We start from the raw sequence: 23,142 nt of genomic DNA, 5'->3' as shown, positions 1-23,142 counted from the left end.
TGTATGCCTTCTTTGGAGAAATGTCTATTTAGATCTTCTGCCCTCTTGTTCAGATTTAACTGGCTTCCGTTGGTATGGCTTCTCTTTAATTTGATACTAACTCAAATTTAATGTCTGTTTCCTGAACTTTGAATCAGTATTGTGTTGTTTGCATTAAAGAGTGAGACAGATTTCAGATCTTAAGATATTTTGTATTCAGAATTCTAGAGTGGAAGTTAGGCTTCAGGGACTCTGGGAACCTTCTGAAATTGTTTATAAAACTTTGTATGTAGGTACATATGTGGATTTTTCTGAGGAGAGAATTTATTAGATTTACATATTTCCTATCTCTTAATTTGTTAATGGTGCATTCTTGGAGAGCACTGGATTCCAAATCACTGATTTTCTTTTCAGCTGTCTCAATTATATCATTTAGGACATTAAAAAGAAAACAGGGGCTTCCCTGGTGGCGCAGTGGTTGAGAGTCCGCCTGCCGATGCAGGGGACACGGGTTCGTTCCCCGGTCCGGGAAGATCCCACGTGCCGCGGAGCGGCTGGGCCCGTGAGCCATGGCCGCTGAGCCTTGTGCGTCCGGAGCCTGTGCTCCGCAACGGGAGAGGCCACAACCGTGAGAAGCCCGTGTACCGCAAAAAAAACAAAAAAACGAATGACTATGCTTCATTTCCAAGATCTCCAGTTGATTCTTTTTCATCCTTTCCTGTTCTGATCTTTGCTTTATAGATGCTATTCCTTCATTTATTTCTTTGATGATGTTAATATAGTTAATTTTGAAAATTCATGTTTTGAAAATCTGATTCCTTGGGTGTGAATTCTACTATTTGTTGGGTCTTTTGTGGCACTTGATTTCCTCTGGTGCTTTTAAAGTTTTTTTTGAGAGCTCATTTAATTGTGCATGTTTCCCCCTCATAACCCCATGTGTGGTTTTGCAGATGTCTCAGTTCTAGTCCCACAGGGTACACTACTTTGTATGAGGTTAGGAACTGGCAACAGCAACCATCTTTGTCCATAAGGAGTTGGAGTGCATTCTTCTTGTGTCTCTTACCAACTTGCGAGGTTTTCTTAAGAGTAAAGATAATTTGCCTTTTGCCATATTGACTTCAAATATTTTTCCAGGTTTTATTTTGCATTTAGTTTTGGTCACAAGATATTTTTCATATTAAATGTTTTTAATTTTTGTAAAACTATAGATAAAAAAATTCTGTGATTTCTTTAATTATTATGATAGCGTCATCTCCAAACCAAAGATTTGATACATTTTCGTTTATATTTTCTTCTGATTTCTTTGTTATTATTTTTGCATTTGAGCTTTTCATCTATCTGTTGGGATCATTAATTAAGTAGTCAGACATAGAGGATTAACATAGAAATCCAGTTACTAAAAGTGGTTGTGAAATAGAGATTTAGTTTTAGGAAATTCTTTTAGAATGTTTTTTTTACACCCCACCAACCTTACTTTGTGTTCCAAAGATCACAAATTAGCAGCCTTTCATGTTGTACTCAACTAACACAGAGTTTTTAAATTTGTTTTTATAATTTTAATTACTTGCCAATCTGGGGGTGATTTTATGTAAAAAATCTGGGTTTCTGATGCCTTTGAATAATCCAGAAATGTGGCCACACGTGCTCTACATTCTTGCATGCAGTGATTTCCTGGGTGGGGTAGTAGGCACACCTTGAAAGTAGCTGCCTTTCATCAACCCCTGACTCTTGTTCTTCTACAGTTTGCCTAACTCACTTGCACTACTTGATTGGTTCCTGAAGGCATCTGAGTTTGGATCCCCCGGCAGCTGCTGCTGTTCCCTGGGTCTACTTTTCATTTCCATGCTGAGCATTTTCCTCTCCAGCTTCTGCCATCATGCATCTTTATATGGAGTGTTAGGGGAGTTTGGTAGGATATGGAGGCAACAGTCACATGTTCAGGTGCAAGAGAAAGGTACTACATTCTAATTCTCTCATAATAAGAAATGTGGTTGATATTATGCTTACCTAATATTGAGATATAACTCCTTCAAACCTAACTGCATTAATCAGCTAAAATTCAAAAAAGAAAAAAGTGAAAAACCAGTTCTTCCTGGTGAATCCAGGAATGAACTATAGCTCAGATATCCTAGAGTGGTGAAAGCTGTTGTCTGTGAGCTACTTACTGGAGTTGGGTGAATTAATTTTTCTCTTGCAGCTCTGTTCCATTTATATTTCCTTAGGGAAGGTAATTGACTAAATGACACCCTTTGTAAGATTGATGAGCAGTTTAGTGCTTGCAAAGACTAGTTTACTTTCAGCTGTCAGACACCTCTTAGAGGAGGCAGTGGGGAATTTGGAAAGGTCGAGAAGAGATATATATATATATATTTATATATATATCTATTTTTTGCTGGCCAATGTACTTCTTTATAGCTTCTGCAAGCAGAGGTAGAAACATGATTTTCTGAGAACCCCAGCTGTTTTTTGGTTTAATAATAATTATTCACCATTAATTTAATGAATGTTATTGAACGTGTACAGTGTGTGCACTTTTCTCAGGTATAATGAGATACAGAGAAGTATAAGACATAGCCCTTAAGAGTGATATAGCGTTGGGGGGGGGGAGGGAGATGCAAGAGGGAAGAGATATGGGGACATATGTGTATGTATAACTGATTCACTTTGTTGTGAAGCAGAAACTAACACACCATTGTAAAGCAATTATACTCCAATAAAGATAAAAAAAAAAGTGCTATAGCGTCACTGGGGAGCTAAGACTATATCTGAGAAATGGAGAGGGAGGAGGAGTAGAGAAATAGGGCTTCATCCCTGACAATAATGGGCTTTGATAGGACACAGTGGAAGAAGCTTTAGCTTCTAGGAAAGTGGGGATGGGGCGCGGCAGAGCTTGGATAAATAGGATGAGGTGGATAGTAGAGAAAGGACACTGTCCAGGAACAATAGGTACAGTTTACAGGGGGGAGAGAAGCAATAGATTGGGAGGCAGGGTTGGGGTAATATTAGTGATAATATTAAGTGATAGGAATAATAGTAATATTAGAGATAGGAGGCACCGTGACTGAGTCTACAGTCTAGTTAGCTGAGGAAGCTACAGAGGGGAGGTTTGTGTGTTTGAGGAGTTGGTGAGGGAGGTGGGAAAGGAGATGGGCACAGTTGAATATACTAAGTCAGTGAGTAAGTGATAAAGGAAACTGAGTAGGTAGATGTGAGATAAAAAGAGGGTGAAGTTTAATACTCAAGAATGACTTAGGATTGGATCCTAAAGATAAGACCTTCAATTAGTTCTAACTGTAGAACAGAGGCAGTGAGAGGGTTAGGGTTGGGCTGACCATCAGCTGAAATAGAAACAAACAGGCCTATGCAGATATGGTGATAGAAGAGGACAGGGGTCATAGGCAGTAAGTTAGCGTCATCAGAGCTGTAGTCAGCAGTCTGTAGCCAATGTCAGATAGGTCAGACCAACAATACACCAGACTCAGACTTTATGGGCTGAAATGACTATGGAGAATTCCAAGTGAGTTGAGTCAATGACTTTATTCTATCCAGGTGTCCCTGCTTTTTTAGAATCACTCTTAGACCTGGACAGCTTAGACCAATCCTGTCAGTCTTAAAAGCCTTGTCATGGTCCATCCAGCGATTCCCGGTGGTCCTGTGTAGGTAGTGGTTCAGCCAAAAGGAAAGTACTTTTTGGGGTTACTTCTAAGGAGACCCTGAGATTTGACTGTGGTGTTCTAACCTTCCATGCTTCTTTACCATTAGGGGTCAGGGCAGAGCTCCAAAAGCTCTGAATCTTGCCCAGTTTGGTATGTAAGCGTGGGGGTCTTCTTTATGGAAGATAATGATGTCAGTGTAATTGACCCATTGGTTGATAGGGTAGGAAGGGGTGCAGGGAAAAGGAAGCCAACAGTTTTTCTTCCTTGGGTGAAAGGTGTAGCTAGGACAAATATCTTTCAGCTTTCTAGAATTTCTCAGATTTCCATAAATCTGAGCCTTTGTCATATCAGTGATAAGTAATACATTTCTAAAATGTTTAATTTGAAAATGTTTATGTTGCTAAAATGTCATACATCACTTAAAGGTTTACTTAGTAGGTAGGGGTGTTGGCATTAGGTATGTGCTTAAACGTCTGTTTTTGCTGACATGAATCATTTACTTTTTTTTTGTTTTACATCTTTATTGGAGTATAATTGCTTTACAATGTTGTGTTAGTATCTGCTGTATAACAAAGTGAATCAGCCATACATATATCCCCATATCTCCTCCCTCTTGCATCTCTTCCCACCCTCCCTATCCCACCCCTCCAGGTGGTCACAAAGCACCGAGCTGATCTCCCTGTGCTATGCATCTGTTTCCCACTAGCTATCTCTTTTATATTTGGTAGCGTATATAGGTCAATGCTACTCTGTCACTTCGTCCCAGTTTCCCCTCCCCGGACCCTGTGTCCTCAAGTCCATTCTCTACGTCTGCATCTTTATTCCTGTCCTGCCACTAGGTTCATCAGAACCATTTTTTTTAAGATTCCATATATATGCGTTAGCATACGGTATTTGTTTTTCTCTTTCTGCCTTACTTCACTCTGTATGACCAGTAAAAATGTGCTTCATTGTGCTTATCTTATGAATGATTTAATAGTCTAAGGCTACACTTTTGTTGGGCTTTAAACTCTTATGGCTTTAATCACTATTTCTCAAAGTTTGGTCCATGGATCCCTGGCAGTCCCTGAGATACTTTTAGGGTCTGTGAGGGCAAAACTATTTTTATAATAATACTAAGATATTATTTGCTTTTTCCTCTGGATTATCATTTGCACTGATGATGCAAAAGCAGTGGTGGGTAAAACTGTGGGTTACCAGTGTGAATCAAGGCAGTTGCAAAAAAAAAAAAAAAGCCAATTTCACCTAAGAATGGTCTTGCTGAGTAGTAAGAATTATTAATTGTATTTAATCTCAATCTTTGAGAATGTGTCTTTTTAATATTTGTGTGACAAAAATGGGAGGTGTTCATAAAGCACCTCTGCATATTGAAGTGGGAGATTAACTCAGGGAAGAGCACTGTGTGGTTGTTTAAGTTGCGAGCTAAAATAGCCACTTTCCTTCATGGAACACCATTTTTTCTTGAAAATTGACCCATGGACATTTTTCATTTTCACACTTGGGTGTTCGGCAGACATCTTGAAAATAAATAAACCTGTCACATCAAGGACAACTGACATGATTTACTGCTAATGATAAAATTCAAGCTTTCAGGCAATAATAAGAATTTTAGAAAACTGTAATCTATTACCTTGAGTTGACAGATTCTTAAATTTAAAGACTTTCTCCCACTTTTAAAAAAAATTTATTTTATTTATTTATTTTTGGCTGTGTTGGGTCTTTGTTGCTGTGCACGGGCTTTCTCTAGTTGCGGCGAGCGGGGTTACTCTTCGTTGTGGTGCATGGGCTTCTCATTGCGGTGGCTTCTTTTGTTGTGGAGCATGGGCTCTAGGCACGTGGGCCTCAGTAGTTGTGGCACGTGGGCTCAGTAGTTGTGGCTCGCGGGTTCTAGAACGCTGTCTCAGTAGTTGTGGCACATGGGCTTAGTTGCTCCGCAGCATGTGGGATCTTCCCGGACCAGGGCTCAAACCCGTGTCCCCTGCATTGGCAGGCAGATTCTTATCCACTGCGCCACCAGGGAAGCCCCCCCCACATTTTTTTAATGGAAAATTTTATACACAAAAGTAGAGAACACAGAGTAGAATAAGGAACTCCATTTTTCCAGTTTATCTATCACACTATCTGTCTTTACTTTATTGAGGTATAACTTATCCACGAGACTTGTACCTGTTTGAAGTGTATAACTTGATGAGTTGTTTTTTTTTTTTTAAGAATTTTATTTTTTATTTTTTTTTGTGGGACGCGGGCCTCTCACTGTTGTGGCCTCTCCCGTTGCGGAGCACAGGCCTCGGACGCGCAGGCTCAGCGGCCATGGCTCACGGGCCCAGCCGCTCCGCAGCATGTGGGATCTTCCCGGACCAGCGCACGAACCCGTGTCCCCTGCATCGGCAGGCGGACTCTCAACCACTGCGCCACCAGGGAAGCCCCTTGATGAGTTTTTAACATATGTATGCACTTGTGAAACCGTTATCATCATCAAGATACTGAAAATTTCCTTCACCCCCAAACATTTTCTTGCTCCCCTTGGTAATCCATAAAGACTTACCTAATGAGGTGGTGTAATATTAATGAATTTTTTGATGTTATATAATGATATATGTCAAAATATGGAGAATCTGCATAACTCAGTGAATCAATATTTTTAAAATGACTGATGTGTGTTGTTACAAAGACATGCATGGATAAAAGGCCCATTGAAAGGTCAATATAGACCACAAGATTTGACTGTAAAGAGTATGAAAAGTTCATTGTTACGCTTTTAAGATTCCACATTGCAACTAAACTTTAAGAAACTACAACTTGTCAAGTTTTGATGTAATATCAAAGAAGAATATCTGCAGTTATCTGAAAAGGCTATTATTCTCTTCCTTCTTCTAAATATACTTCTATGTGAGGCTGGATTTTTCTTATACTTCAAATGAAACAACATATTGCAACAGATTGAATGCAGAATCAGATATGAGGATAAAACTGTCTGATTAAGCCAGACATTAAAGAAAATTATGAGAATGAAAAATAATGCCATTCATTTCACTAGAAAAATTTTTAATTTAAAAAATACAGGTATTTTCACAAAATATTTATTATATAGTGGATTTATTATTGATATTTTGAAAGGAATGAATAAATAAAATTTTAAAAATTCTGTTTTAATTTCTAATGTAGTAAATATTGACAACATAATCCAAATAAACAAAAGCTCTTGGTAGGGAGAGATTGTAGATAAGTTTTAAGAGTGTTAAGGGGTCCTGAGGCCAAAACATTTAAGAACTCCCGATTTAGTTCATGTGTCCAAGAAAACTATGAAAAAATTTAATCCTCAGACAACATTCCAAACTTAATTTTGATCAATATTTCCTACTCTTTCTTTGAACAAATTAATTTTGATGGCTACTCAGTTATCTCTCTATAAAATATAAACTAGGTTGATTCCTCTCTCCTTAATGTTTTTGTTTATCCCTTTTAAGTTTCCATTTAAGCATTCTGTGGTAAGAATGTGACAAGTAGAAAAATACCCAAGACTGACAATAGCATAGCTATATGAAACGATGCATTAAAAAAATCATTATTATGTGAAATTTATATTCTATAATATAGGAATGCCTCTTTTGTGGTAGGCAGGACCAAAACATTTTGTCTTGTTTTCTTTTGCACAGGCTGACAGGGAGATGATTAAGAAAATTTCATCTCTAGTTAGACTGAGTAAGATGAATCTACCTCAAGCATGTTAGAAGAGGGAAAAGTGAAAAGACAATTTATCACCTAAGGGAACTGTACATTTTTTTTTTTTTACTTGAAAACTTAATTATCAAGTAATTTAATAAGAGCTGAGTGCAAGGTATTTAATTATTTACTCTATGACACACAAATTGAATGGCCATGGAATTTATTACCCAGATGGATACTTGTAAGTGTACTACGCTGGGTTAAAAGAAGAAAACCAAGAGTATCCTGCTTTAAATGGGACTTACATCATCCTACCTAGAAAGCATAGTGTTCTTGAAAAGTGGAACCTTTGACGTGGTAAAATATTATATTTCAAATGCCAGTCTTGTTCCTTTTTGTAGTCGAATTGTCCTCTTCTTACAATGTTTCCTTGATGAAACCTGTCTTCTAAAAAGAAAGTGAAGTTTCATTATTTATGCCCCTAATAAAATTGAAAAGCAACTGATAGTTGGAACTCTCAGCTTGTTTCTTTCCATCTGCTTGAGTTAGAGAAAGTTGCAGGGTAAGTAACTGAGCAAATTAATCGTAATGATGGCTCACTGTATTTTAACTGGTATATCAGCTATTAATCTGATGCTAACACAGAGTGACAGCTGTGGCTCAGGCTATTTTGAAAATCCAGCCATCCGTTGGCCTGGTTTCAAACCTTATGATTTATATTAGATGCCTTGAGAACCTTACCTATTAAAGGGGTAGTGCTATGTGGTAAATTTAACTATGTGACAAATTAAGCATCACTGCTAGAATGATGCAATGATAATTTGTGTTATTTTATGATTTATGTGTACAGCCTCTGATTTTAAGTGTATTTTAGAAAATGTGAAAGAAAACACTGAATTCCAAATAAAAAGAAAAATAAATGAATGAAATGGAGGGCAGATTCTGCAGTCAAAAGAAGCCATTAAGATATAGGGAATTAGTCTTAGGAGAGCCTACCTAAGTTGCCAAAAGTTATGGCTAACTGGCCCATCACATTGCCTAATTGCCTCTGAACGTGTTTTTTCACCAAACTAATTAATGCTTCTTAATGTTTTAAAAGTACTTAACACAGTGCCTGACATATAAAGTTATAAAAATGTTAGTTATTAAGATTAATGGCACTACTAGTTATACTAGAATACTTATTGCAACAGTATTCTTACTTTCCTAACATCAGAACACCCAGTCAGATTTTTATAAATTTGCCTCATTCCTAATGCTGTCCTTAAATCGGCATGGATTAATTGGTGCATTTCAAAAATAAAAATGCACATATACACAAATATAATATATCTATCAAGTGCCTTTTATGTATTTATGTAATATTTTATATTGCATACACATATTTATATATAATTTATGTATAAAAATACAGTGGTGAAGATGGAAAACTGACTTTTTGGGGGAGCTATGGGAAAAACACAATAAAGCGTTACCTATGTTTTGTATAAAATACCTAAAGCACTAACTGTAGCTAACAGGAAGAACAACATTTTGCCTATTCATGAATTGTGGCTCTATTTGATCTTCTATTGACTAGGGTATTCAGGGGAATATTCTGTTTTGGTTCTGGCTGTAAGTACAGGAAACTACATTTGATTATCATGTTTTATTTTTCCTACCAGGGAACCATAGCTGCTAAATATATTTTCATTGCTAACAGCTCTGATCAAAGCAGAAGCTTTTACTTAAGAAGTCAATCTTGGCCTAATATGGTTTAGAGAAAGGGAGTTCACAGTTTTGCTCCAACTATGCATTTTTAGCAAGAATTTAGTTGAGAAGTGTGGCATACATTTATCTATATATGATAGATTTTTTTAAAAATCTGGGCTTCCCTCGTGGTGCAGTGGTTGAGAGTCCACCTGCCGATGCAGGGGACACGGGTTCGTGCCCCGGTCCGGGAAGATGCCACATGCCACGGAGCGGCTGGGCCCGTGAGCCATGGCCGCTGAGCGTGCACGTCTGGAGCCTGTGCTCCGCAACGGGAGAGGCCACAACAGTGAGAGGCCCGCGTACCTCAAAAAAAATAAAAATAAAAATTACTGTGCCACCCTTTATCAATTCACTTTTTAGGGCTTTTATCGTTTTTTGCTATACAAAATTATTTATAGACCTTTTCAAGAACTTTTCTAAGTTGAATTGACCAAACAGTAGATACCACATTTTTATTAAAAGTTAAATATAAAACTCTTCTGAGTTTTGCCTCTTCTGAGTCCATTCTTTTCCCGCCCTGATTGCTGATTGGCAGAGCTGTCCCTTCCCTGTGAGGCGGTGGGCTTTAGGGCACGTGGGCTCCACTTTTGCCCTGATTGGTTCCATTCTTCTTGCCAGTGACTAGTTTAGGAAGTGGCACGTGACCCAGTTCTGATAAGTGAGGGGAAGTCTGCTTGGGACCTCAGAGAACAGTTTTCTTGATGATGCATAATTTATTGGGAAGAGAACGTCATTTTTTAGCTGGAAATTGTTGAGTATACATGCGATCCCTGGACTTAGCAGCATCTTAACGACGGGGACACTAGGTGACTTCAAGCCCGTGTGCTGAGTATGGGAGACTAGTAGGTGAATCTCGATGATCTTAAGCCACAGAAATAACCAACCCAAATGTCATAGGAGGTAATGACATTTTGAAAAATTCGTAACCTCTTGAATCAGGAGTTTTTTGTTACTTGCAGCTGAATGCATCCTAACAGATACACATTTTGAATGTAAATTGCAAAATGTATTAACAGAAAAGGGACTCAGTGTTTTGGGTTTTTAAGCACAGTTCTGGTAGTTACTAAAACTTGTTAGATGAATCCGTAAACAGAATGAATACTGACATAGTGTATCAGAAGAGTGTCAGCCTAGACCATGGTGGATCATAACAGATCCTGAGACCTGCTGAAACCAATCTTGATTTAACTGCATTTCATCTAGTATAAGAGAATTTTCTTTTCATTATCTTGGGGATTCACTTTCATTCTTCTGTATCACTTTAAATGTTAGAGGAAAAAAACTTCAATAATTATATACTGAGTTATTAAAGCACCTTTTATTTGAAGTCTTCAAATGCTTTACATAGCAGGAAATGTGACTGTTGTCTTGCCCAAGACAAACAGTGAACCACTTTCAGAACTACACGTATTGAGGATATTCTACATAAAGAATTAGGACCTGTGAAAACCCCCCAATAAGTTGGGAACTGTAGAACCAAATTTTGTGTTGTTTACATTGTTAAACTACAAATAGAATCTACTTATTGGGTCCTTTTTGGCTTTTTGAAATACACGTTTTCTTCCTATGAAGGATGTTTCTTTCTCTCTGAAAGGTTCAGGGCATTAAAGGATTAAAGACACTTGAATAAGAAAGCAGCCATAGCGGATAATACGAATACTGGCCAGCAGATTAAGTGTATTCTCTGCTTTTCTTTCTTTCTTTTTTTAAGTAGGTTTTAACATGCAAACATTTCACTTGTCCATGAGTAGGTAACTCATGTCAGTTTTTGTGAATTCATTGTTAATGCCTGCAAAGAAGGACAGACCGTAAAAAAGCAGGCCTGAACAGTATCTGTCCAGGGTAGATGACTGTCACCGGCCTTTGTCCTCCGGTACTGCACTGCCTTCCTAAAACTGTCAAATGGGATTTACCACAGTGCAAATGCTGGGCTTCCTTCTGCTCCTTTCACGCGTGCCTGCAAATGTGGGCCCCCCACCTTCCTTTGACCCAGACTTTCTCTCTCACCTCCTCTGGCAGCACCCCTCGACTCAAGAGTTAACTTCACCCCAAGAGCCGACGTGCTTATCACATTAGCACATACTCAGTGTGTAATAAATAGCACCTGGAATCAAATTGAATTGATAAAATGGTATAATACAAATTCAAGGTGTCCAGGTACACACTGTAACTTCTCAGCCCTTCTCCCAGCCCTGCTGCTGTCTGTTCTCTGAGCAGGGAAATAGATTCTCTGCCCTAATTGATTTCTCACCATTAAGGAAAGGGCTTCAATTACATACATTGTTTAAGGTTTGGCCACATACATAGAAAAGAACTGACTGAATAATAAGCAGGGTGGAGGCATTTGAAGCTTGGCACTAAGCTGGCATGTGTCAGTGGAGATTGGGAAGGTCATTATGGATTGGTAAGGAAGGACTTCCTTTGTACCTCTGGTTATCTGCTTGTTTCCTCTCCTTTCCTAAGTGCACATGGTATATTATGTTTTTCTCCTTGTGTTTCATATATAGGAAAAAACACATTGTCTTTCCAATTACATACTGAAATTGTACAGCATATGGCAGTTTCAAATACAGATAACTATAACTTTCAGTTTTTGAGAAAAACGGCTAAAGCACTGCAGAGAGAAGTTAAAAAGTCTTTGTTGAAAATATGACTAAAGTAGGAATAATGTTAAAAAACCTTGGCTCCCAAATTTCTGGTTGGTCAAGATTCTTTTAGCTGGTAATTAAAAAGGACTTTACTGGTGAGATTTACAGATTATCCTTAAAGTTTTTCAGTTATAATTTTTCAGTCTCTTTCCTTTGCAGACAGACACTCATAAGAACAGCTTTCAAATATCAATATTTAATGATGTAGTTTCAGAACCTTGCCCTTTGGGTACAAAATGGCTACGTAGATGTAGCATGAGTCAGAATGGAGTAGCATCTATGTGGTAGGTATATGCTTACTGTGGATTGATTATTGAGAATTAAAATTTGGTTTTACAGGAACATAGAGAAACAGAATACAATATTAAGTCCATCTAAACTTCTTCAAGCCCAGAGTAACTGCTTGGTTTTTGGTACTCTGATGTCAACATAAAAAAATTGGGATATATTCCAGAACATCCCAGTTTTCATGAGTTGTGTTTCCATAAATTGTCAAGCATTTCTTTTTTTTTTTTAATTTATTTTATTTATTAATTTATTTTTGGCTGCGTTGGGTCTTCGTTGCTACGTGTGTGCTTTTCTCTAGTTGCGGCGAGCAGGGGCTACTCTTCATTGTGGTGTGCGGGCTTCTCATTGCGGTGGCTTCTCTTGTTGCGGAGCACAGGCTCTAGGCATGCTGGCTTCAGTAGTTGTGGCACGTGGGCTCAGTAGTTGCGGCTTGCGGGCTCTAGAGTACAGGCTCAGTAGTTGTGGCTCACGGGCTTAGTTGCTCCGCGGCATGTGGGATCTTCCCAGACCAGGGCTTGAACCTGTGTCCCCTGCATTGGCAGGCGGATTCTTAACCACTGCGCCACCAGGGAAGCCCCAAGCATTTCTTGAAGTTATGTAACTTTTCACTGAAACTGTGACATTTCTTGGTGTAACAGTTTCTGTTAAGAGTGCTACCTGCTTTATAAGGAAATCTTCCTGAAGTGTGCCTTCTGTGCTTAAAGGCATGTCTCCTAAGGCTTGGTTCCAGAATTTGGAGGGATAAAGCGTTTTCCCCCTCTTTTTACACTTCATGATTTGATGTCCTCTTTCTCTCCCCTCTTTTGAATACAGGAACATTTACTTTTTCTTTTCTTTCTCATTTGCTTCTGTAAGTTGTCAAACTCAGATTTCCTTTCTTAATGAATGGGAGATCTCAGAAGAATTGGTAATCTGTACAGTTTTACAGAGTCAGAATATTACAGTGAGATTTTTTCCCTTAGAGTCAGACTTTTATAGCAAGGTTGGCCAGAAATCCAAATATACATGTTTTCAGTTATAGATAGAAAATAAAGCCAAACAGTGACAAAGAGAATAGAGTCTTTGGTCATAGTTAAGAATTATATTTTCCCATTGGAGATAGTAATCAGAGCTGATATTTCAGAGTACATGAAGAAGAGGCAGCTGCTGCCCCCTCATACTTTTTAGTTTTATTCCTGCCATTTCAACCATTCTGATAAAAATTCAAACAGCTATAGCAGATATGGGCAACTGTTTTAACCATGATTTTTTTGTAGCAAGCCCTGTGAGAAAAGAAAACATGAAAAGGTTATGGTTTTAAATTTATGAACATGATATCAGATATTTTTTCTCATTGATGTTAACCTTACTTCTTTTTCTAATCTTCTAGTTATGGTAGATCTCTATATATTACTGAAAGGAGTCTGTTAACTCCCTAATAAAACCCTACTAATATTTTCTAGGATTACTTGTGAATGGTCCAAGTTGCTCTTTTTCGTGGAAGGTGAATGCTTCCCAGGGTTGTTCTGGTGCCCGTGTTCTCCCTTGAGTCATTTCCCCAAGGCATAGCAGGCAGCAGGGCCAGGCTCCAGCTCCAATAAAGGACCTGTCTTTAGGTCTTTGTTTTAAAATAGGATTTTAAATACTTCAGCACCATTAATAAAAGGATCTGGTGACAAAACATGAGAAACCAAGGCATTTACAACATATTACCATAGAGCTTGATTATAAAAATAACTATTTTTCTGAACATTATTCTGAAATTGGAAGAGGTTTCATAAAGTATATACCTGATACCACACACAAATTGTGTTTAATAATAAGGAACTCAGCAATGAGATGCTCAGGGCTTATGCAGCCAGACAGATTGAATTCAAATCCCATTATTGTTCCAGTTCTCTGAGAGATTTTGGCCAAGTTACTTTGCTGAGGTTAAGTTTTTCGCCTGTGCAGTGGGGATAGTAATTGTACCTGCCTCAGAGCCGTGGTAGGGATTAAATGAATGATTAAATGTAAAGCCCTTAGCAAGTGCCTGGTATATAGTAGGTGTCCAGGAAATGTTAGCGATTATTTTTAATTTTAACTTACCACTTGATTGTTTTGTGAGATAGGGATGGGTGAGGAGGGGCTTACATCTAAACTATTCAAGTTAGTTACATACTGACATACTGTTGTATTTCTAAATAATTGGGTAAAAGATGGCTACTTTCTAGGTCCTTCTGAATGATAGCTACTCAGATTTGCGGGGGGAGGGCGCATGGAATGTCAGGGAAACGGATCTATTTTTTTCACCAGAATTCCATATATATAGCTTGTTTCCTAAATGAAAACATACAGACACATGAATTTCTTAGTTATTTTTGAGTTGAAAATTTGTGTATATGAAAACTTATGAAATCTGTAGAAGGAAAATCACATTTAATTGTATGTTGAAGGAATCATCTTTATTGAAAAAATCCAAAACTATGCAGTGTGAAAACCATTCTTGGAAATCCTGAGCTAGGAGTAGTCATAAACCTACAGGGTGAAATTACAGCCTTTCAGAACTGAGAAAAATCTTAGTGACCCTGGACTCAGACTCCATCCCCTCTTTGAGGTTAAACGGTGTGCTAATTATTTGCACAATTAAAAGCAGTTTTAAAACTCCTGTCTTCAATTTCTCAGTTGTTTTCTAATCTTTTATTATGGTTAATTCACTTTTAACGCTTATATAAAAAAAAAGCCTCTAACATAGCCACGCCACCTGCCCACCCCACCTTGGATCGCAGGATATCCTGAGATACACACTGTTACTTAGCTAATGATACAATTTATATCTTTCATTCTTAATTGTATGTTTTCAGTAGTAGTGCCAACAGGGTCTAATTAATAAAGTGAAGTTGGTAGGGTTCATCACAGAATGTTATCCCCTGGATGCTGCACTGGAGTGAGGGGTCTTCTTGTTTGGAGTTTCCATGGATAAGCAGTAACTCAAGATGGCAGCTAGGGGGGCCAGAAATTTGTAGAGGAGGAGGTGAGATTGCTAGCTGGTGCTGGAAAGACTGAGGTGCATGTAGATACACTGCTTCCACAGTCTGTTCTCTTCTCCTTTCCCTCCTCCCAAACACTACCTACTTTGCAACAACAAATTAAAACTTTATATTGGGGCTTCCCTGGTGGTGCAGTGGTTGAGAGTCCGCCTGCCGATGCAGGGGACACGGGTTCGTGCCCCGGGCCAGGAGGATCCCACATGCCGCGGAGCGGCTGGGCCCCTGAGCCATGGCCGCTGAGCCTGCGCGTCCGGAGCCTGTGCTCCGCAACGGGAGAGGCCACAACAGTGAGAGGCCCGCCTACCGCAAAAAAACAAACAAAAAAACCAAACTTTATATTGAACTTACCAGATTTACAGATGAAGAAATCAAAACTCAGACAAAGAGGTCAGTGTTTCAGAACTGTTAATACCTGCTGTCAGGTATTAGGGTTAGGGTTAGGGTTATATCTGAGATTCAAACCTCTGGCTTTTTATTTCTAAAGGTTCTATCACTACACCAATGCCGGGATCGGGGGATGCCAGGAGTTGCTCATTTTCCTCAATGAAGAGTGTTCACTGCAAGTATTTCTTTCTTTAACACAAAAATTAATGCTTAGGATTTTAAAAATTGACAGGTTTTATTCTTCCAGACTGCACACTCTTTTTGTTCAGATGAATAGGGAGGTAGACACACTGCCTCCAGAATTGCGGGCAGTTTTCATTATCATCCACTGCCCTCTCCTTTCAGTGCCTGGTGAATGGGTGTGAGTGCTTAGCTGGGAAGTCGAGGAGTAAAGTTAAGAATTTGGGTGGTAACCCTGACCCTATGAGCAGTCTTTCCTTCTCATGGTGTCATAAAATAAGGCTCTTCCCTAGATAAGATAACAGATTTGGAACGATTTCATGAAATCTTATGTCATGAAGTTCAAAATATATCATCATGTCTGGAAATCAATTGCTTTGTTGTCCCTGAATCTGCCTAACCACCTTGTGTTTTCATTAAGAAAGATGCTATTATCGCTGATCTTTTTCTCAGCGATGCTTCTAGATTTGGGGCATTTTCTGGGCTACTGACATACTTGATGCTCTAATTTTAAAATTCATAGTATTGGTTTAATGCTTTAATAGAGGAAGAAAGCAGTGTTTCAGAAAGCAGGTATTTAACTTTAAAAGATAAGATGTAAAGTGCAGACGACAACTGATGTTCTTTTACCCCCCTACACCCCACCCCCACCCCCCCACCGCCCCCGCATTTCTACCGTTATTGCAGCTTGAAGTTCGTGGTACTTCATTCAAGTTGTGTTTTCTGTGTTCTGCAAAGTCAGGTTCCCTATTCCTAAAACAAAGAAAGAAAAATCTCCTGGGGATGAAAGAAAGCTCTTCCTCTTTAAATGCAGACAGAAAATCTGGGTTTTTTTTTCCCTTTTGAATTTCCCCGTGCAATTACCGCATTTGTCTGCAGGAGAAAGGACCGGTTGTGGTTTGTTCTCGATTACCTTTCTTAAAGACACGTCCGCAGAGCCACGCAGCGCACGTGGCACTCACCTCAGGGCGAGAGAGCTCCCAGTTTTGCGAGAATTAGGCGAGCGGAGGGCCACCTCTTTCCCCGAGAGCCAGTCCCAGAGCAGTTGCGTGGGTCTGGAGCCCGGGGAGGCGGAGCCTTTTTGCTCCCGGCGGCGAGTGCCCCCTCCGCTGCCTGCCTCCCTGCCTGCCTGCCTTTCGGCTGGCCGGGTATCCTGTGCAGCCACTCGTCGTGCTCCTGTGCTGCTCCGCGGACCGTGGGATAAACCGCAGTCGCTCTTTGGGGAGCCCTGGGAGAACACCAGGAAGGAGAGAGAGCGCGCTAGTGCCATGGGCCAGCTCTGCTGCTTTCCTTTCTCAAGAGATGAGGAAAAAATCAGTAAGTGTGATTTGTTCTGTGCCACATCCGAAGTGGCTGGCTATTTTATGTGGCTGTCTTCTAGGGATAGTTTTGGTTTTTTCTTATGGGAAACATAGCAGACTAATGAGCTGTGATTTTTCTTGTGCATTTACTGAAAGGATTGGTAGATGTGTAGTTAATAATTAACTGTCGAAGTACAGCAACTCAATGAATAGAGCTATGTTAAGGATACAGAATACCGAAGTCATTTTTCATTTTCTTCTGTTGGTATTTTACAGCTCGTTTTTATCACACTGTCTAGAGTCAGAATTTAGTTTTGAGTTTCCTTATATCACTGCATACAATTTGATAAATTGTACATGCCAGACTTCATTTTTCTTATCTGAAATTGGGATGTTTTCAGAGCAATGCTCAATAATAACATATAGAGAAGTAAAGCTGGCTCGAAAATGACATATATATATACATTTGCAGATATTTTCATGTGTCCTCTGCTTTGTTCTCCATGGAGGGAGTTCGGGTGTAACTGTAAGATCCCTCCAAACAAGTGATGCCACTTTAATTTCTGCAAAAACTTCACTGAATATTTTTAAACTAATGTCAGGCAGGTTCCACATCTGCTTATGGCTGAAAACAGAACTTAAATTGATGACATTGCACTGAAATTTCTTACTCACTGGCTTATGTGTGTGCACTTACATTTCAACTTTGTTAAAAACAGTACTGGCATTGCAGTTAGTTTGCTGAATAGAATTTGCCTTAAGGGCAGTTGCCCCCAAATATTGAATTTTTACTTCTTTTTCAGTAAAATGTTTACAGACATACTAATGAAAATTTGCAGCCACATTTATGTCACATCAGTGCTTTATTTAAATAAATTTAAATAGGTCAACAGAATCTCTTGATATCTGATTCAGATACTCAAAGATACACATCTGGCTTGTATTTCCTGCTGCTCATTCCTCAGGAAACTAGCCAGGGACAGGTTTAAAAATAATTAATACATATCTTATACATATTCACTTGGGAAAATAAGCCAGGTTTTTTTTTTTACAAGAAATCTTCTGAGAATGCTGTGGAATAAATGTTGGGAGGCTTTGGAGCGTTTGCTTATTAACAAGAGCCCATAGCTGTGCTCTAAATTTTACTTGTGAAAATGATACTGTACAGTAGGCGATGGTCCTGCGCTTAAAACCTGAGGTGACTTCACAACAGAATTGTTCATTTTCTAACAGTGAGCATTGGTATTCATTTGGCAGCGTGAAACTTTTCAGATATTTGTCAGAATGATCCATTTGTAGTTTCTGAGGGTTTTGGTTGATTGATTCCTTGAGGAAGATCTCGATCTGAAAAACCTTGGTCTGGACAGATGTAGGGAGAGTGGATTCTTTCCTTACCTTTTTCCACTTCCTATTCCACTGCTCCAGGTTTTCTTGGAGTTCCTGCTTTCCTTGTGTTCTCTTTCTCTTTGTCCCCTGTCTGTAACTGAAGAAATCAAGTTTCACCTCAATGAGGAATTTGCTCTTTTCTGTCTTTCTCATCTGGGATCCTTGGAGTGCAAAGTCTTCTGTTTTACATACAGCCCTTCTCAGTATTGATCGACAGGAAGTGCTCTTGGGGGTTTACCTTCTCAAGTTACAAAATTTTAAAAAGAAAATGAAGGTAAGACACTGTGTCTGAAGCGAAGTTCAAATCTGAAAGTGCAAATTATGGTTAGAATCAATGCATTCGTGCCCCGTTTCCTCTTCTTCACCCCTACTGGCCCCACATCTTCCCCGTTCTCTCCTCATTATTCTTTCATCTGTCTTTGATTTTGTCGTTACTTCACTGTTTTTCTCCTAATCTGCTCCACACTCTGTTCACATAGCACATCAGCTGTTTTCTGGTGCTGTGTTTAATTTCTCTGCTGCAGGATGGTCTAAAGAGAAGGTTCTCCGCCAGGCATTGCTGTGCTGCTGGTAATACATGTCTACCAGTACTTACAAAGGGAACTTGGAAAAAAAAGGCAGAGAATTCCTTAGCCAGCATGCTTCAAGAAACATGTAAATTAGCACTAACTGTAAATATCCAGTTCACAAGCTGTGTTGATTGCATGTAAAAGAACCCATAGTAGACATTTGGGAGGGCCCGATCTTGCTAGTGGATTGTACAGTAACCGTCTGGGTCTTATGCATCTTCGTGACCCCACCTCGTAGCCTTGTTAGCCTGCTCTGGGCCACATGCTCAGTGAGGACCTCCTAGCCGCAGAGCACAAAAGTGCTTATGCCCACACCCTTCTGATTCTGCTGTAAAGGGTGATGGCCGTAGAATGTATCTTCTGAGAGCAGCTGAAGTGGAGAATTAAACAAGTTTTTGGTGAAAGTTGAAATTTATGGTTGTCATTCTCAAAACACAGGTGAGTTGGGAAGCCCATCCTCTATAGCCCTGCAGAGATACAGAAAGGAGGTGCCCAGCTGGCCAAGTGGTAAGAGTCAAGTGGTCCCTCTCCCCTCCTGCTGTTGTTTTATCCTGCTTTTGTCCTTGGTGGTGGTGGTAGATAGAAAGTATTCTCGTTTCACTGATTTATTAGTGCTACCATTTTAATCTATTAAGAGCAAACAAAGTGATTTTTAAAAAATCAACTAGTTGTGTAAGGGCTATGTTTGTGTGGGAAGTTAACTGTATGCACAGCCAGAAATCTTGGTAATGGGTGAATAGTCAAATACAGTAGAACTCGTCATGGTTTATTTTTCAGTTAATGCAGCACAAAGCAGCTAGACCCTTTCTGTTTAAATCCCAGCAGTTGAACATTTTCTCAAACTGTATACTTTTTGGCCACAAAAGGTAGAATAGACTGACAATAAATGCATATTTCTTGGTAGATTAAGTACTTCCTATTGCTACACAGGACCATATTTAACCTGAAACATTCCCGTAGATATTGTAGGATTAACAAATGTTGTAGATAGTCTCCAATATAGCTTTTGCTGAATTCTTCTATAGCGCTCGTGTCCTTTGAATTACCGCATGTCTCATAGTGAGCTTCCTGAAGGGAATGTTCATGAATAAGAATGTTGTTGCACAGGCTTACTGGCCCCTGCAGTTTATCAGACTCACTAAATAAACCTGAAAAGGAAACTTAATCACTAAAAAGATATCCCTGTAACTAATTTAGAAGACATTTTACTTGTTCCTTTCCTAGTGCAAATTTTCTTTCTTTTTTTTTTTTTTTGTGGTACGCGGGCCTCTCATTGTTGCAGCCTCTCCCGTTGCGGAGCACAGGCTCCGGATGCGCAGGCTCAGCGGCCATGGCTCACGGGCCCAGCCGCTCCACGGCATGTGGGATCTTCCCGGACCGGGGCACGAACCCGTGTCCCCTGCATCGGCAGGTGGACTCCCAACCACTGCGCCACCAGGGAAGCCCCAAATTTTCCCATTTTGAAGTACATTTGTTTTATGTAGAATGAAACAGGTGAATGTCCAGAGATGAACCAAGCCTCCTCCCATGGTAGTTTGTCAAAGGGGGGATGTGTCATAGGGGAGAATGGGACAGCTAATGAATGGATGCACTGACAACTCAGTTACTTTCTAGCCCTGATCTTCTGTGATGCTGAAAATGAACGAGTATTAGTATGTATTTTAACAAGAAACATATCTTAATTTTATAAGTATGTGTTTAAACAATACACAGGCATTTTACTTTTATATATGAAATATGTTTCAATATAGTCTTTTTATTTAAAAAATTTTTATTGGAGTATAGTTGATTTACAATGTTGTGTTAGTTTCAGGTGTACAGCAAAGTGAATCAGTTATGCATATACCCACTCTTTTTTCTTTTTTTTAGACTTTTTTCCATATAAGCCATTAGAGTATTAAGTAGAGTTCCCTGTGCTATTCAGCAGATTCTTATTCATTATCTATTTTATATATAGTGGTGCGTATATGACAATCTCAATCTCCTGATTTATCCCCCCTACCCCTCCTGTAACCATAAGTTTGTTTTCTACATCCATGACTCTACTTCTGTTTTGTAAATAAGTTCAGTTGTATCCTTTTTTTTTAAAGATTCCACATAGAAGTGATATCATATGATATTTGTCAGTCTGACTTATTTCACTCAGTATGACAATCTCTAGGTCCATCTATGTAGCTGCAAATGGCATTATGTCGTTCTTTTTTATGGCTGAGTAATATTCCATTGTACATATGTACCACATCTTCTTTATCCATTCCTCTGTTGATGGACATTTAGGTTGCTTCCATGTCTTAGCTATTGTAAGTAGTGCTGCAGTGAACATTGGGGTGCATGTATCTTTTTGAATTATGGTTTTCTCTGGATATATGCCCAGTAGTGGGATTACTGGGTCATATGGTAGTTCTTTTAGTTTTTTAAGGAACCTCCATACTGTTCTCCATAGTAGCTGTACCAATTTACTTTCTCACCAACAGTGCAAGAGGGTCCCCTTTTCTCCACACCCTCTCCAGCATTTGTTGTTTGTAGATTTTCTGATGATGCCCATTCTAACTGGTGTGAGGTGATACCTCATTGTAGTTTTGATTTGAATTTCTCTAATAATTAGTGATGTTGAGCATCTTTTCATGTGCTTCTTGGCCATCTGTATGTCTTCTTTGGAGAAATGTCTGTTTAGATTTTGCACCCATTTTTGATTGGGTTATTTGTGTTTTTGATACTGAGCTGCATGAGCTCTTTGTATATTTTGGAGATTAATCCCTTATCGGTTGCTTCATTTGCAAATATTTTCTCCCATTCTGAAGGTTGTCTTTTTGTTTTGTTTATGGTTTTCTTTGCTGTGCAAAACTTTTAAGTTTATTTAGATCCTATTTGTTTATTTTTGTTTTTATTTTCATTACTCTAGGAGGTTCAGTATAGTCTTTTTGTGTGGGATGAGTTAAATGGACCATTTGTAGTATTTTATAAATATGAGTCAGATCTCAAGGTGGTTTGTTTCTGATGATTTGGAATTTGATGATATAACATTAATATATAAATTGAGGTAAGCAGTTTGTTAACTTCATGCCTGATGAATGCTTTCATTTTTTGAACTGGTGGTTATTGTTCAGTTATACTCAGAGAAGCATTTAGATTTTCCAGTTTTCCAGAAGGCTTCCTATAAATCCTACAGCCATATACTGTGCTCTTCTCACTTGCACTTAGATACACTGACTTTAGTGTTATGTTTCATACATGTGCTCTGTTTCATCTCATAGATTTCAGGCAGGACCCAGGTCGTATACCTCTCTTCATAGCATCAGATCCCAGCAGGTTCTCCCTTAGACACTGCAGCATGGGCCCCAGGAAATGTGTGATAGGGAACCCCACATCAGTGGACAACAACATTCATCTTCCCTCCTTAGAAATGTGTTTCTGCAGGGGATACAGCGTGACTCCAGTCTCTTGCTGCCTGTTGAATACAGATGGCCCACCCCTTGGCATGCAGCTTTTACTATAGAAGGAGTACAGGACTAGGAGAAAGGAGACTTGGGTGATAAACCCAGCTCTGCTCCTGACATCCAGTCTGACACTGGGCAAGTTGCTAATATCTCTGGGCCTCAATTCCTCATATTTAAGAAGTGGGGGTTGAACTACCATGATCTTGGAAGTTTCTTCATTGTCCCTTAGAGCTAAGAGTCTAGGAAATAAATATTATAGATGCAGTTCTTCTTCTTCCTGGTCTTTCTCTCCACCTCATCTTCATTCTCTTCTTTTTAATTTATTGAATGCTTACTGTGTGCTAGGTACTCTGCCAGGGCCATTTGGAAAACTGCTTATAAAGTGAAACTGTTAGAAAAAAATGCTTCCCATCTGTCCCATTTAAGAGGGGAAGTGGCTGAAAGCTAGTAGTTTGAGGGACTTCTCAGTTACGGTCCTCCAGGGGTGCTGTGGGGCCAAGAGCTGGTAGGAGGCTGGGACGCCAGGCAGCCCATTATCTGCTACCTCCTTTCTGAAGCAGTGAAGCACAGCAAAGCCAGTGGTGCTCCGTGTAACCTGAGACTACATTGTGCCTAAGGTTTCTGTGGGTAACATTGTGGTAGCAACAGTAATGTGCAATATCAAACATTTAACCCTAGTCACTAAAAATTAGATTTTTCCTTTATTAAGTAATGTATACCCAAGAGGTTTATGTTTCCAAAATTAAGTATTGGAACATTAGAGCAAATGCTAATAGTTACTAGGCCTGGTTCCCTTTGTTCATTCATAGGCTATATGGTAACTGAATTTTTTGTTGCTGATTCTATGATCAAATGCTGAGTAATTTTCATTGGGAGTACAAAGGTTGT

General features: G+C 39.2%; 1 protein-coding gene across 4 annotated transcripts in view; it reads left to right on the top strand.

Moving 5' to 3' along the window:
• Positions 1 to 23,142, top strand: part of AKAP7 (A-kinase anchoring protein 7) — a 139,275-nt gene that overhangs the window by 82,849 nt on the left and 33,284 nt on the right. Inside the window, exon 8 of one of the 4 annotated variants that reach the window (XM_060167873.1) lies at positions 19,256 to 19,324. The exons of 2 other annotated variants lie outside the window; for them this stretch is intronic. In XM_060167873.1, coding sequence (XP_060023856.1) covers positions 19,256 to 19,324 — 69 coding nt within the window. Of the gene's footprint in view, positions 1 to 15,481; positions 15,557 to 19,255; positions 19,325 to 23,142 lie in introns of all 4 variants that reach the window. One more of the 4 variants, XM_060167870.1, reaches the window with a different exon arrangement.

Source organism: Lagenorhynchus albirostris, chromosome 12, assembly GCF_949774975.1.
Source record: "Lagenorhynchus albirostris chromosome 12, mLagAlb1.1, whole genome shotgun sequence".
In the NCBI taxonomy this organism is placed as follows: Eukaryota; Metazoa; Chordata; class Mammalia; order Artiodactyla; family Delphinidae; genus Lagenorhynchus; species Lagenorhynchus albirostris.
The sequence above is the reverse complement of the archived record's forward strand: the minus strand, read 5'-3'. Positions and strand labels throughout refer to the sequence as shown.